The sequence below is a fragment of the Doryrhamphus excisus genome, chromosome 10 (genome assembly GCF_030265055.1).
Source record: "Doryrhamphus excisus isolate RoL2022-K1 chromosome 10, RoL_Dexc_1.0, whole genome shotgun sequence".
Lineage (NCBI taxonomy): Eukaryota > Metazoa > Chordata > Actinopteri > Syngnathiformes > Syngnathidae > Doryrhamphus > Doryrhamphus excisus.
This window is the reverse complement of record NC_080475.1, coordinates 16086524-16103509: the sequence shown is the minus strand read 5'-3', so window position 1 is coordinate 16103509 and position 16986 is coordinate 16086524. Positions and strand designations below refer to the sequence as shown.

General features: G+C 42.4%; 1 protein-coding gene across 4 annotated transcripts in view; it reads left to right on the top strand.

Annotated features, from left to right (window-relative positions):
* The first annotated feature begins 3110 nt into the window (after window positions 1-3110).
* espn (espin) overlaps window positions 3111-16986 on the top strand; it is a 29479-nt gene continuing 15603 nt past the window's right edge. For 3 of the 4 annotated variants that reach the window (XM_058085042.1, XM_058085040.1, XM_058085039.1), the window contains exons 1-7: window positions 3111-3786; window positions 4952-5145; window positions 10208-10394; window positions 10478-10660; window positions 10871-11002; window positions 11829-12093; window positions 13079-13356. In XM_058085042.1, the coding sequence (XP_057941025.1) occupies window positions 3487-3786; window positions 4952-5145; window positions 10208-10394; window positions 10478-10660; window positions 10871-11002; window positions 11829-12093; window positions 13079-13356 (1539 nt within the window). In that variant the 5' untranslated portion in view covers window positions 3111-3486. The remainder of the gene's footprint in view (window positions 3787-4951; window positions 5146-10207; window positions 10395-10477; window positions 10661-10870; window positions 11003-11828; window positions 12094-13078; window positions 13357-16986) is intronic. The other variant, XM_058085041.1, reaches the window with a different exon arrangement.

Here is a 16986-nt window from a genome sequence, read left to right as displayed (position 1 = left end):
TTTATTCCTGGTTGTCACAGATGATGGTGACAATATTTTGGATATAATATAATTTCATAAAATTCTCAGTATTATGGCATACAGGATGTCTTTGTGCGCCATCGTGCACGCGCTGTGCATGTGGACGCACCCCAAATCAATAATGGCACGCGTCATGCAGGTGCACGCCACATATTGGACATTTATAGACATTTCTGACGCAAAACCGTTACCATGGTGAACTGAGAAGTGCTCTTAAAATGAAATAATAGCACATAAATAACGTTTCTCGGTCTCAGATGTACATTATTCCACGCGTACGCAGCAGAAGAGGGGTGAACTTGAGCCGCGGGATGGCCTGGTGGTTTGAATGTTCCCGCTCATGCAGCAGATGTGAGCTGCACACAAAAGATGGATGCGGGGGGTGGGGGGAGGCACGCCTCGAATAATGAAGTCCAATTTGAATAACTGTCGCACGCCAGACGCGTGCAAGGCATATCCCAGCGTTCCCAGGCTCAGCTGGAAAAAAACGTTGGCTTCCCAATTCAATAGAGACTTTTTCTTCAAGCCTATTAAGTAGGAGGCCTGGGAAATTAAAGACATAGTTAAACCACATGCTTTGCTTTTTTTCCTGTACTTCCGTGACCCAGTAAAGGTAATGAGACATAGTAAAAACATATATAAAATAAATTTAATATTACCGAGTAATGAAAAATATGTATTGTATTAGACTTATACTATAAGTCACCAATTAAAAATAAATTTGGTTAACACTACACATATTTTTATTCTACAACTGATATCACCATACAGAAAGGTGGCATTCCATAATAAATATTTACTACTCTATAAGTCACCAAAACCTGCATTTAGCTGTTGGTGTAACACAAAACATTTTAATTTACGCAGCAGAAAAATGCAATGAACAAATTTTCCCAAAAATATGTACACAAGTATTCAGGATGGAAATATTAGCCTCAAATAAAAATGTATTTTTGCTAACTTGCTTTTGCATAAAAACTCAACTCACTTTTGTAAGTAAAATTAACTTCTAAAAGCAAGTTAACATCACCTGCAAAAGTATATCGGCTTTACTTTCAAAATTAATTTTGTACATACAAAGACTGTTCTTGTCTTATAGGGGATAAAATGATGCAAAAAGTTGCCTTGCATTTTATTAAGTAAATTGAGTAAATTCATCAGTGTAGGACAGAATGCATGCAAACACAAGTCCTTTTTACTGTGGCTGATATGTTCAAGTGGATCCCACCAGGGAGTCTTTATTGTCCATTTTCTTGTATACAATTAGTCACGGCTCCGTTGGGATTAATAAGCACACACAAATCCCAAAGCGGTGCAAGGTGTCCATGACAGTTGGGCCTGTGGGACAGATGGTCTGGAGAGGCACGCGTCAGACACGGGTCTGACTATTACCCCCCCCCCCCTCCCCCCCCCCCTCCCCATACAGAAAATAAAATGCACACCCTTGCACGCTAATGTGACAGCCGGGGAGAGCTGCAGGAAGGAAATGATGAGCCCTCCAATGCGAATGCAATCACAGTTAAATAACGCACTTCCAATTGAAGCTATTGGCTTGCTTTTAAATGCACACTGCACATTCTAAAAGGGTCAATCATTCAAAATCGTGTTTAGAGGAAATATAATGTCATAGTATTTGCCAATCAGTATGTATAGAATTGGAATAGACGTTTTCTGAGTATTGTATTAAGCGTTCCTGCCACCGTTTGGTGATGCAAAGAATTACACCAGTTTGATGAACTTGGAGCAATTGTCCATTCAAAAAGTCCCATTGTTAAACTAGCCTTATTTCATATAAAACAGTCATGCCCCCATAGTAGGGGGAAATACTCTCCATTAAAATAATGAATGGAATCAGTGACAATAATCAAACAAATTAAATTATTAGTCAAATTTTTAGAAAAAAAATTCTAACCTACAGTCATCGAAAAAAATTAAGAGCCCCCCCCCCCCCCCCCCCTCTTGTTTCTTCAGTTTCTTGATCAATTTTAATGCCTGGAACAATAAAAGTTCTATTTGTTTGGACAAATACAATAATGACAACAAAAATAGCTCATAAGAGTTGAATTCAAGAGCTGATATCCAGCAACTTCCATGGTTTTCTTGATAATAACCAAAATCACTTAAGTTCTTATGAATATAGCATTGTAACTCTTTTTACTCGCTATTTTTGTTTTCACCGTCATATTTGTCCTAACAAAGGTAGCTTTTGTGGCTGAATGACAACAATGCTGCAAAGATGAGTGGGCCCAAATGTCTCCACTCTACATACTGTAAGAGACTCATTGCAAGTTATGGCAAATGCTTGATTGCAGTTGTTGTTGCTCAGGGAGCTCAGTCAATTACTTTTTCACACAGTTGTCATTGACTAATATTGTAATTTGTTTGATGATCTGATCTGGGGGAAACACTTTTTTCACAACACTGTATATAGAGCGGGGCTGCACGGCGGTCGAGTGGTTAGCGCGCAGACCTCACAGCTAGGAGACCAGGGTTCAATTCCACCCTCGGCCATCTCTGTGTGGAGTTTGCATGTTCTCCCCGCGCATGCGTGGTTTTTCTCCGGGTACTCTGGTTTCCTCCCACATTCCAAAAACATGCTAGGTGAATTGCCGACTCCAAATTGTCCATAAGTATGAATGTGAGTGTGAATGGTTGTTTGTGCCCTGTGATTGGCTGGCCACCAGTCCAGGGTGTACCCTGCCTCTCGCTCGAAAACAGCTGGGATAGGCTACAGCACCCCCGCGACCCTCGTTAGGAAAAACAAATGAAAAGAAAATGAATGAATGTATAGATGTATATGTATATAGAGGAAAAACAAAATGTGATGTCATTTAAACAACAAACCACCAGGTGGCCCTCTCCTGTGTAAAATATACCTACTGGAACCTTGTTGACACAGCCTACCTTACATTAATTGGAGTGTTTTTTTTTTTTCAAACAAGCCTACAGTTTCTTCTAATGTGACATATTTATGGCAATATCGTGTTGCACAATAAATGCCGTGCCTTGACTCCCCGCACTTAAAGGGCAACCATACTCGCGCTGGCCCTTTAACTTGTGAGCCGATTTTCAGAAAAGCAACCACCTATAACAGGCTCAGCGATCCTCCCCCTGATGGATTATTTAACAGGCGCTCAGTCCCATGTCGCCATCTGCCAGAGGAGGAAAAATACTCTCTGAAGCACAAGATACGGGTTACTGGAAAACAAAGTGGCCGAAGGAATATATTACTCTAAACTGGGCAGTTTAGTTCTTCCTCCGTCCTACAGGAAGTTGGGCAGACAGGACACGGGTCGGTTTGTAATTGCAGTGACTTGTTGTCATGGATCCAGAGAGAAATGTAGTCCTAAATGCAATTAATTTCGCTCTCCAAATACTGAGTGGATATTCACGGTGAACGCGACGGATTCAAGTGCACCGGAGGTGGGAAGGAGGGGTGGGGCGGTTGTCCAGCCTGTTGCAGCCATGGTGGTCGAAGGAGAGAGGACGCTGCTGGCTGCAAGGCAGGGGGACCTGCAAACTCTTAAAGTGCAATTAGCTGCAAAGGTGCTCACCAGGGACGTGAAGGATGCGCTGGGGGCGTCCCCTGCCCACCACGCAGCCCGGGCGGGTAAACTGGCTTGTTTGCGGTTCCTAGTGGAGGAGGCCGGACTGCCGGGTCACTGTCTGGCCAACAATGGGGCAAGTCCGGCACACGATGCGGCAGCCACTGGCAACCTAGCGTGCTTACAGTGGCTGCTGACCCAGGGTGGATGTCGGCCAGAGGTGAGTAAATAAGAAGAAGCATTATCAGTTCATAGTTGCACAATCCTCACACTTTGCACAAAACTAAATCTAATAGTATCAACTTTTATATGTAGTTATGTGTTAAGATTATGTTATGGGGTTATGTCTAGTTGTGCGGTGGAGTGCATGCGTTCATGGTCAAAGCGGAATTGCTGGTGCGGTTTGTTTGGTCAAGTATGAATTGGAACCCTGGTGCATAAAACAAGTCAAGTGAAGCTTGCTACATGGACCCAAGAATGTTAAATTTATGCAGAAAATAGAAATGAAAAATAAAATGCATGGGCAAAGCTGGAATATGTTGCTGAAGCATGATGCCTTTCCAATGTTACTCAGTCATTTTGATTTTGATGAGTCAGAGGTGCAAGCTGTAAGTAACGGTTTATCAGTGTCATAACTGTGTAAGGAAGTGTTTGTTTATGTAGCATTATATAGTGTGCATACAGGGGGCATCTTACCTGCACCTAATGCAAATTACAAGCTCACCGATTTCTAATCAGTGGATCTACATACGTTTTTTTTAAAATGACCACATTTTTACTACCAATGTTGTACCAAGATTGTCTGCACTCAATAATTGTGGACCTACGTTACCACTCAAGTTTATGCACCGAAACTCAGGGATCTCCAACCAGTAGCTCTGAATCAGTTATCAAGTAGCTCTCAAAAGGGTTTATTCATTTTTATCAACTTCTATACCGACAAAATTATAAAAGTGGGGTTCGGCAGTAGTCTGGAAGTCCACGGGAGCGCTTAGGAGTGTGACCAATCAGACCTGAGAGTTTAGTGGTGGGCCGTGGGTGGAATCGATTAAAATAAACCATTTTGGAAAGCCAAGGAAATACAGCTGGAATAGGTGCAGATTCTGGAGGACCTAGAAAGCGTTTTGTGTGGGTTATTGTGTGTAGCTGCTCAACAGGAGTCTGCAATTCAATACAAAGGGCCAAAAATGAGCATAATAGGTTTTCTTGTATAAGGTACATCTTTAACACTCAAAATGCATTCGTAAAGGAAACATGTTTTTGGCTTCAATATGTTTACATTTTGCTATGCTTTGCTATGCTATACATTTTACTTATTGCTATCATTATTCCTGTAGTGTGATGGCAGTAAAAGTCCTAAAATTGACCACCATTTTTGTCTCCAGGACAAGGACAGTTCTGGCGCCACCGTTCTCCATCTTGCCTCACGTTTCAGTCATCACGAGATCACCGACTGGCTGCTCAAGAGTGGCGAGACGGATCCCGGGGCCCCCACAGACACAGGGGCCCTACCTGTTCACTATGCTGCTGCCAAGGGAGACTTGCCCTCGCTCCGACTGTTACTGGGGCACAGCCCAAAGTAAGAACAACAGGATGGGTTTATCTCAGCAGGAGGGGAGGATGCTAAGATCTGTCTTGTTGTCTCTGAAAACAGTAGCGGTCAGCGTGATGTCAACGTTTGATCAACTTTGTCACGTAGATGTTCGCTAGCCCACACTTGATAGGCTCTTATTGAAATATATGGCAGTACTGTAGTAAGCCAAACTGTTGCATTCCTTTTCTCAGAGTCGATTCTGCTGCTGTGCTTAGTAAACAAGTCAGGGCTCTTGCAAAAACACCGGAGTGAATAAGCTTTGAGGCTCATACTGTCTAATGTACTTTATTGTCTGGCGCTGAACTTTGCTTTGGAGATACCATTGTTGCAATCTAAATACTTAAATCCTTTTCAGGGGAATAAATACCTCTTAGAGATTTACTTCTTGAAAAAAAAAAGCTGCAACTTTCATGTGTGAGTTATGTAACTTATCTCAACCTACTTCCATGTACAACCCTCAGCAACTATTTTGCTATATGGTAATGGTTTTATTTCATTTGAACATGCATCAGATTCCAATTGAGTGCATCCCATAATCAGTTCACAGTTCCACATGTCCAAAAGGAGTAGGAAGAAGCAAAGCTTATTAAATCCTACCCCTCCATCTGGTACTTTTACAATCAGTAACTTTTACATTTGTTCACTTCCTGCTTTCCATAATACAGTTTAAGGTTTTTTTTAATTTAATTGTATATTTTTTTTAATAATGCACCTCGTACCGAAGTACAAGGTGATATGACCATCCAATGACATAATGGGTACCATAGTAAGTGTCAATATAGTGATATATATAGCACATTATGACTGGTTCAAGATACCTTCGGACTTTACTGCTGTAAAGTATAGTCTAGTCTTATACCTTGAGAAGATATATTGTATGTGCTGGTGCGGTGGAGCAGTTTAAATTAATTGTATTCTCTGTGTTGCGAGCAGTGAAACAAAAAAGGACAGAACAACAACTAAGAGAGTACGAAAAGGTCCTTTGGTTTGGAAGGCAGGGACTACTGGACCATACCGTGACTAGGTGAGGGTTTCAAGGGTGTAGCTGGCAGACTGGAGGTGGCACGGGTCCACCCAGCCTAAGTAGAGGGCTGCCTGACTAGATGCATGTGTCTGGACGAGCACCACAAGGCACAACATTGGTGATCACAAATGGTTTCTGAAATGTGAACAACTGTGGTAGGATACTTGGCCATCACACCTCAAATAAGAGTCAATTGCAGAAAACATTTGTGTCGGACTTGAGAAATGGTATGGCTCACAACCTCTGATTTGATGGTGCAGTCCAATATAGTGCATATGCATTGGATCCAATATATCAAGATGCACTGTGTGATTACCACTTGATGGTCGCTGTCCCTAATCAGTGCCTAGTCAGACCCGACCATGGTTTGCAAAGATAACACTCGCTCGCCTAAGTGGACTGACTGATTGCCATGAAGACACGGGGACCCCATTAGGGAAACAAAACTCATCACATTTCAGTCAGCTTGTATACAGGGCTGTTCCTACAAGCTTGTACAAAAGTATATGAAGGCAGACATGACTTAGTATTAGGAGATATTGGATATCCATGATGATCATCAAAATGTGATGAATTTAAAGTATTTGAAAAACTTTTTTTTTCTCAAATTGATTCCGCTTTTATATATCTGACCATTTCTAGAAACCGTTTCAATATTTTGTAAACGACACCCGAGGCAAGTGCATAGTTGTTGAAAATTTAATGAGCCCCATGGACACGGTAGGTCCCTGATAGCCGGGCCCCATTCACTGCCCTCCTCAACCCCTCCCACTCTTACTGTTTGCCACCATCTCCACAGCGACGCACAGTAGCGCCAACCAGCGATAAGATGAGGAAAACAAATACGTTTGAATGGCCAAGGCATCACTAGGCCTGCCAGCATTGTTTGTCGTGGAACTTTGCAGGAGGGAGATAAGCATTCTTGTCTCAGGATTTAATATCAGGCCAAATTTGTAGCTGTGACTTTTAAGAGGTAATTGGATGGTTTTTTTTGTTGTTGTTGTTCCAGTTGAGAAATCGCAAGGATAACATGATCCCAGTATTACATCATCAGTTTAGTACCTGTCACCATAATGACACAAAACAGCTGTAATGAACACGGTGAGCTGTCGGAGGGGACATTAGAGGTGGGGAGTACTTTGAATGTCCAGAGTTACTGTACTCAACATGCAGTTCGACTCTTGAATATACTTGTATCCTTCACAGCTCTTTATTTTGTTGGTTTTAGTTTTGATAAATAAATAGATATTATCTGGTAAACCACCTAGGCGGACATTTACAAATTTCCCCACTGAGGGACGAATAAAGACATATCTTATGATGAAAAATAACCTAGAACCTACAGTATTTATATATCAGTCACCATATACATTTGCAAAAGTCACTTTTGCTCTTAGGTATTTGACTGAATCCGAAACCACAAGATTCCAAATACAATGTGCGACAAAATAGATGGCTGAAGAGCTGTAGCGTTTGCTAGAGTTAGATTTTATTGATTGCTCTCTCGTTTTTACATCCCCGGCGTAGAACCCATGCAACCCCAAATTCAATTGCTGGCTTGTTCGCCTTTCAATCCTTGAGAATTAAAACCAGCAGGCTCACAACCTGGAAGTCTACTGATAGCCTCTGTGTACATTAGACAACACATGCAACACTGTAGTGATGGATATACTGCAATTTGTTAGCGGACTACAATTGGGGTAAACCCAAGACTCACATGAAGTCGGTCCATTTCCATACTGGCATATTAAATACTTACTTAACGTAGACAAGAAAAGCCATTAAGAAAGTAATAATCCTACAGTATATCAGTTAAATTGACCATTAGTATGACACCAATACTTTGAACTGACTGGAGTACAATTACTCATGATTACTTCAGAAAGCGATTTTCTGCTCAGTCACAGAAGGCAAACCTTTTTTCTCAGCAGTTTGAAATCCCCACCTGTTTAAAAGCACATCCTGATTGGTGAGAGTCTAGTTCATCTTAACAGATCCATTGTAACAGCAAAAAGTGACTGATGAAACTTACTTACTTATACTGCTGCTCTTATAGTAAATCACTCTTGATTTGACATTCATTCATTCATTTTCTACCGCTTTTCCTCACGAGGGTCGCGGGGGGTGCTGGAGCCTATCCCAGCTGTCTTTGGGCGAGAGGCGGGGTACACCCTGGATTGGTGGCCAGCCAATCACAGGGCACATATAGACAAACAACCATTCACACTCACATTCATACCTATGGACAAATTATGAAGTCGCCAATTAACCTAGCATGTTTTTGGAATGTGGGAGGAAGCCGGAGTACCCGGAGAAAACCCACGCATGCACGGGGAGAACATGCAAACTCCACACAGAGATGGCCGAGGGTGGAATGATTTGACATAATTACAAAAAATATATTTATTTTTTACAGTCCTAGCTTTGTTGTATAAGCCATTTCATGTCTCTTTTGTAACACTTGTGAATAATTAAACCGTCTGCTGAAGAGGCTGTTGTTAGTATGTGCAAAGACAAAACGTGTCAAGGCTTAATTACTTTGGAGGCAGGCAGGTTGTTCTTTTATCAATGGTTGTGAACTAATCTATTCTCAGAAGGCTAGGCCAGAATAGTACATGAATAACCATAAGCAGCCTTGCGTATTGCATTTAGACCAGCACACACACTAATCCACATGTTAATGTCAGTAGACCACTGGTCTATCTAGGGAAAGCTTGGCTGGGTCAGGTTCGCCTCTATGGGAGTCTAGTCCCGCCTTTCAATTTCTTCACTTCTGTGTCTGTGGCTAGTCATCACATACTCTGGCTGCGTTCACCAGTGGCAAGCCTTGGTTCAGCATAAAGCCAGCCTGGCAAGGCCATCGGAGTGATAATCCTATTAGGAGACTCATTGCTCATTTGTCAGTGGCCAGATAAAGCACAACGTTATAGGATTTAGTGGGGAAGTTCCCAGTCACTCCCTGACCTCCCCATGTGGGACAAGGAGATGTGGATACATTATGGGATTTTGTTTGGGATGACTTGGAAAAGAACTTCATGACTTCATGTTTGGAGATGGTCCATCCATCTTCGAACATCTTCCGTGGGGTTAGTAACACAAACTGTCAGCGACTTGGCCCAAAAATGTAAAATACCCTACTCTGTTTTTACAGACTGTCAAAACGTTTTGCATTATCATTTGAATCCCAAACTCTTCACTGATGACATGAGTGTTTTAACACAAAGTGACTCCTATGTAGCATTCTGAGCTGTGTTGATGACTGTCTGTAGAGCTAAATGCATGCATTGCATTCATTGGGGCACTGCAATGACGTCAGCCTCCCTCAGCATAATGGGAAAACTAATGGAAAATCTTTCTGTTACCAGCCTGTCACAAAATCCAGTTATCACAAATCTGATGTTGTGCAGGTCTGAAAGCCTCACAACCACTGAGACATACTGTAGGTCTCATAATTTACTAGTCACAATTATCAGAATAGCATTGAAGCTGCTCCCCAGTGTGGTTAGCTTGAAGTAGATTGACTGATTGATTGATTCATTCATTCATTCATTCATTCACTACCACTTTTTCCTCACGAGGGTGCTGGAGCCTATCCCAGCTGTCTTGGGGCGAGAGGCGGGGTACACCCTGGACTGGTCGCCAGCCAATCACAGGGCACATATATACCTCACTCACATTCATACCTATGGACAATTTGGAGTCGCCAATTAACCTAGCATGTTTTTGGAATGTGGGAGGAAACCAGAGTACCCGGAGAAAACCCACGCATGCAGAGGGAGAACATGCAAACTCCACACAGAGATGGCCGAGGGTGGAATTGAACCGTGGTCTCCTAGCTGTGAGGTCTGCGCATTAACCATTCAACCGCTGTGTCCTGATTGATTCAAATAAGTTAAAAAGCTTAAACAATTAGGCCTGGATTAACATTACCATTGTTCCTGTCCCATGGATAAAAAGAGGACTGGCTGCACGAATCTCTTATTTAATATATATTTTTTTTTTATCTCGTCTGTTCCCGTATAGTTTTGTCAACTCCCAAACTAAGAATGGTGCCACACCGCTCTACCTGGCTTGTCAGGAGGGCCATTTGGAGGTCATCCAGTACCTGGTCAAAGACTGTGGAGCTGACCCACTCATAAGGGCCAATGACGGGATGACACCCCTGCATGCTGCTTCCCAAATGGGCCACAACACTGTCATTGTCTGGCTGGTATGGAACAAGCTGCAAGTGGTCCAAATATTACATGAAAAAATGTCCATTTCAAGGTCAAGAGTTTCATGTATTTTCCGCAGATGAGTTTCACTGAGATCAGCCTGATGGACAAGGACAGCGATGGGGCCACAGCCATGCACTTCGCTGCGAGTCGCGGCCATGCAAAGGTACTCAGCTGGTTGCTGCTGCATGGGGGCGAGATTGTCACCGACAACTGGGGAGGGTCCCCTCTTCATGATGCTGCAGAGAACGGTGAACTGGAGGTGAACATTTCTTTCTTTTGCCGGAGAAAACCCACGCATGCACAGGGAGAACATGCAAACTCCACACAGAGACGCCAAGCGGAGAATCAAACCTTGGTCTTCCCAATCTCCTGACTGTGTGGCCTACACGCAAACCACCTTACCACCGTCATACATTTCTTCCTAAAAGCTTTCCATGTGTCCTAATGTATGGCTCATGTGCCTTCTTAGTGCTGTCAGATCCTGGTGGTCAATGGGGTGGATCTGGGAATCAGGGACCAGGATGGTTTCACAGGGGCTGACCTGGCTGAATACAACGGTCACTTCCAGTGTGCCAAGTATTTGCGCACTGTCGAGAACATGGTAAGAATTATAAACAGTTATTTCTCTCTCTGCTTTGCATTGTATGTAATTTAAATAATACAACTGTTCTAGTAACATAATTCATCTTTAAAACTTTAAAACTTCAACAACAGTTTTGTCACAATCCACAGCAAATTCCAACTGACAAGGCCTGATACTCTTCCTCTGTGTATTTTTACGCTAATTGGTCCGATGGGAATTTGGTGTGTACAAGTCGCACCGAGGGAACATACACAATGTGTTCTCCCTAATTCTAAACAAAGAACATTCAATCAGGACATGTCTCATTGTTGGTTTAAAAAAATGAGTCAAAGTTTGATATAATGTACCCACCATGACCAAAAAGTAACATGACTCGGCACAGTGTGGTAACAAAGTAGCTGTCGCTAAGCCAACATGTCCACATTTCCCCAGCTAATAACTACAGCGATTACCGCCTGACATGCTGTGACTTTGATATGTTAAACCCACTCATAACCCCAAGTTGACTAGAATAATAACTCTGGTGTGTTTGGGAAACATATTCACTGTGGTACACAAAAGCATAGCATTTAGCAATTGGAGCAATTTTATGCAGAATATGAAAAGTTGCAAAAACTCATCATCCAACCAACACTTCTGGTTGAATTTACAGGTTGAATTAAATTAACTCCATGATTAATTATATCTGATCTACATGACTTGAACTTTAATTTGATACCTCATTCACTTCTCTACCCCAAGTATTAAAGAACGTAATAGAGATTCTAACACCCCACCCCCAAAATTAAATGTGCTTTTTCCTGCCGTTCCAGAGAATAACACTTTCAATAATATCTTTCAACAGAGTGTGGAGCATCGTGTTTTGTCTCGGGACCCCTCACTAGACCTTGAGTACAAACAACCGGAGACCAAGCTGCCCGATTCTGGGCTCTCATCCCCAAACACCACCATGCCCCCTGCCGGCCAAGTGTCTCAATTCGACATTAGCTCCCCGCCCAGCTCCTTGTCCAACTATGACTCAGCCAACTCTAGCCAGTCCAGCACCGGGGAGAAGAGGAGCAGCTTAACCTTGTCCAGATGCCCACAGCTGAACACAGTGGCACACACAGGTATCCGTTCCTAAGTATAGCAATTATAGTCTTCTTATGTCTCTAACTGCTTTCAAGGGTTGCCTTAGGCCTGGAACTTTGAAATCGTGGGGTGCATGAGTGTATCAGTTTGTAGTGCTCAGCATGCTGTCTGACTTTTGACCTTTTGTCCCCCAGGGGGGAAAATAATTGAATTCTTATGTGAATTCATTCAAAAGTATGCATCCATCATTCAGTACTGATTCAGTACCAAATTTTAATCTGAAAATGAAGTCTGAGTGGTGGAGCATGTGCTTGTGTATTTTAGAGGGGCCCTATTATGCTAATTATTTCACCTTTTGTATTCCTATAGAGCAGCTACACACAATAACCCGCACAGAATTTTTTTTTTAGATATTCCAGAATCTGCACCGAACCCCACTTTTATAATTTTGTCGGTAAAGGAGTTGATAAAAATGAATAAATCCTTTTGAGAGCTACTTGATAAGTGATTCAGAGCTACTGGTTGGAGATCCCTGACTTACGGTGCGTAAATTCACAAACTTTTTTTTTTAGATTTTCCAGAATCTGCACTTATTCCAGCTGTATTTCCTTTGATTTGTGTGTTTTGTCAGTTTTAATTTATTCCACCCATGGCCTGTCTGCTACATGCTTTTGAGCCATCCCCAAACTTCTTTTAGGGCGTTTAACATGAGAATACAACATTAATAGGTCAGAAAAGTGGAAAAAAAGCATAATTGGTCCCCAACTTGCAGCAGTTTGCAGTAATAAAGCTTATTTGAAAGATGCAATATTTGTGCTGCTCTCTAGTGGCCAAATAGCAGATTGTAGATTCAGGTGAGTCATGAGAGGTGGTGTTATGCTTGTTTCATTGAATAGTGTTTTGCTTCCATCCATCCATCCATTTTCTATGTTGCTTATCCTCATTAGGGTCACGGGTATGCTGAAGCAAAGTTATTAAAATATTAAAAATATATAACACAATTGGTTGTTTCCTTTGTTTCAGGTGCCTCAGAGACAACCATTTCTGATATGCAGACATACATGGACATGCTAAACCCAGACATAGACCCTGACAGGCCCAAGAAAGATAAGTCAGATTCTGCTTCGATGCCACCGCCGCCACCCGCATATCCACCGCCACCTCCGCCGCATTCTCCCCCGCTCCCTCCTCCGCCCCCGAGCTACCCTGCACCTCAACCCCCCCAGGAGCCATCGTCAGCAGAGTTTTTGAAGGTGAAAAGCAACTTGCGTCACGTGGAGGGCAACAGCAAAAAGAAGGAGGTAAGGCCAGTGATATGCTGTACACGGATTATTATGGATTATTGACTTACTGGTGTTGGGTTCATTTTGTGCAGCGGAAGATTAACCTGAGTGCACCTTGACCATTCATATGCTCTAAGTGTACGGCGACTTTATAGATGTCGTATGTTACAATACTGCATGAAAAGTCAACTGTGGGTAGTTTTCTGGCTTTGTTGGCCAAAATGTGTATGACAGTGACAGTGTCTTTGAAAATGTCTGTCCACTGCCCAAGTCAGGACCCTGTGTGGTCCTGGGTCCATTCTTTGTGCACTGGGGCAATGGCAAGGGAATGGGCTTCACCAAAATGAGGCTCCAAAATTTTAAGCAGTATGTGCAAAACTCAAGTTGAGATGGCCATTAATAAATAAATTTACCCGTGGGAACATTCATTCATTTTCTACAGCTTTTTCTCACGAGGCTCGCGGGGGTGCTGAAGCCTATCCCAGCTGTCTTTCGGCGAGAGGCGGGGTACACCCTGGACTGGTCACCAGCCAATCACAGGGCACATATAGACAAACAACCACTCACACTCACATTCATACCTATGGGCAATTTGGAGTGGCCAATTAACCTAGCATGTTTTTTGGAATGTGGGAGGAAACCGGAGTACCCGGAGAAAACCCACGCATGCACGGGGAGAGCATGCAAACTTCACACAGAGACGGCCGAGGGTGGAATTGAACCCTGGTCTCCTAGCTATGAGGTCTGTGCGCTAACCACTAGACTGCCGTGGGAACAATTATCAATAAATTATCAATAAATGTAGTTTTTATATGGGATGACAAAGTCTGAATGTTCTGAATTCCTGTTTCAAGCCATACTAAGTAGAATAAAGCCGTTTGATTATTATGCCCATCCTATGTGCCTCTCAACAGTGAAAGACAAGCATGTAGATGACATAAGGTAGATACTCACATACTACACATGCTATCTTCAGAGCTGTTGACACATTTTTGATGTAAACGCTTGTGATACATTAATCACTATCTGCCTTCTCCACCAGTGCCTCATCATTTGGGCTATTGCCCTTGTGTAACAGTGGCCACAATGATGTTATTGTGTTAGTATGGCTCACCAGGCTAACGAAGATACTCATTACTGAGGCGAGCCTCGCAGCTGACACACTGCGCTCGCTGTGATGGGTTCGAACTTAATTCTGGTAATTAATCTGGCCACGGATCACTCAATTGTGTGCTTAAAGCCATGGCAAGAAGGCACAGCTTAAAATCAGCATTCATTGTAGCACTACTTTTACTGCATCCGTGAAATACATTGATTTGCTAGGGAAAATTCTAATTACAATCAAGGCAATTTATCAATTTCTGCATCAGTTTGGCTGCAATGCACAAGTCCTCAGCGGACAAGACAAAATCGAGACAGATCACTCCATGTAAATGATGTTGTTGTTAGCTCATGTCAGTTCAGAGGTAGCGAAAGTATCTTGTCTCCTATGGTGACCTGTGTGTGTGTGTATACACACCATACAGTCATGTGGGGGAGAGGATTTTAATTAGTGCCTCTCCTCCTTTCTTTACCCAGAAGACCAGCCGAGCCGAGTCCTCATTAACAATTTAACCTAAGGCTCTCCTTGGGACTGCATGTACACACAGACGCCTAAATTGAGCGTGGACTATAAAGATAGTTGCAAAAACTATTTCCCCTGGGCGCTATAGAAACAGAACACTGAACTCATCCAGGTGATCACCTGCTGTTGGAGAAAGGGACTCGCCTCATTTGCATTGACTCAACTGGTTTGTGTGAATCAGGCAGACAAATGACTCTTTTGCCTGTCAAGTGTTTAGACCTTTAGTCAACAATCGATGGGCTTAGAGCGACTGAATGGGGTTGTTTTCTCAAATGACAAGGTACTGAAGTGGACATTATTATCTAAGGCTGCGTCTGGGTCTTTGTGCTTTACATAACTGGGCAGGTGGGCACGCGGTTAGAGTGTAGGCCAATGGTGACATCATCCCTTACTGGAAGGCTGGCCCTTTAGGTTATTCATGAGGCCTCGGGAGTAAAGTGAGAGGGCAGCTAGAGTGACAGGTGTAGAGAAGAGGCGATGCTCTAGATCTGGTGACAGCTACTCGGTGTGCTCTGCTGGGCTTAGCGGCCGAGGTTCTGTGGAGACTGCAGGAAAGCTCCGGGAGACATTAAACGTCAAGGTAAGGTGTTAAGGAGCGTACTGGCAAGGGGTGATGCTGTGTCGCAACACTTTTTTTAAATTATAGTTTGTCATTATTAGCAGATTAAGCAACTTTTATATACAGTATGTTGGGTTGTTTTGTACTAAAATTGTACTAAAACTTAGTACAATACTACATACGATAATTACTTTAAGGGAAAACTATATAATGATAAGGAGGTCTGCAGGTGTGTATATGTGTCTTTGACTAAGATGTGTGTGTGTGTGTGTGTGTGTGTGTTGGGGGAGAGAGGGTGGTGCTACAGCTGAAACAGTTAGCTATTGTTGTGTCCCATCTCCCTTGGGGGTGCTAATCAAACCATACTGTATGTCTGTGTACACTGCTCATATTACCTCCCACCCACCTGATGATTGCCCAGTCAACAAAAGTTACTGGGCTCCATCGCAGGAGTTCTATCTGAATGTGACACCACAAAACAAGAGAGGTCAGGGGTTAGCCATCTTCCTTTCTTTTAACTCTGGGCCACCCTTATGATGCTAACAGTTTAGATGATCAACTGTCGTCTCATATTGGAGTAGTGGCTATGTCTTCCTAGAATACAATTTTTTAATGGTAATGGTAATGGTTTAATTTCATTTGAACATGCATCAGATTCCAATTGAGTGCGTCCCATAATCAGTTCACAGTTCCACATGTCCAAAAGGAGTAGGAAGAAGCAAAGCTTATTAAATCCTACCCCTCCATCTGGTACTTTTACAATCAGTAACTGTTACATTTGTTCACTTCCTGCTTTCCTAATATGGTTTATGGTTTTTTTAATATTGTTTATTTAATTTTTTTGTCCCGTATCAAAGTACGAGGTGATATGACCATACAATGACATAATGGGTATTGTATAATTGTATTGTATAATAATATAATGGGTCATTTTTGACTAAATGTATTTCTTTACAGCCCTGGTAGCATTCTGTCGGATGCGAAATCGGGTTTTCTTACGCTGCAATTCAATTTTAATGTCTCATATAATAGTTGTCATACTTTGATAAACACATGCACAGTTACTGTATTTGATGCTTATTTTAACAAATAAGCCAAATTCAAGAATGTCAGATAGGAAAGTGAAATGCTGGTGTCTCTCTTTTCCACAAATCTGCAAATGAACTCTCACAGTGCCCTGCGACTATTACCTATATGAATACCAAGGGCACACCACAGCTGAATACAAGCCTTGTTCAGTTATTAAAATAAAGCCGCTTCGTCCACTGAAGAGTGTTAATCTGGAAAGAAAAGCCACTAATCACGCTGTTGTCCCAAACTTTTCACAACATAGGTCTACATACTGTATAAAAAAACAAACCCTGTTTTTATTTAAGCATATCAGTAAAAAAAATCATTATACTGTTTACTCATTACATTTTATCTATATCAGGGGTGGGCAAACTTAAAGCATAAAATAGTGTGT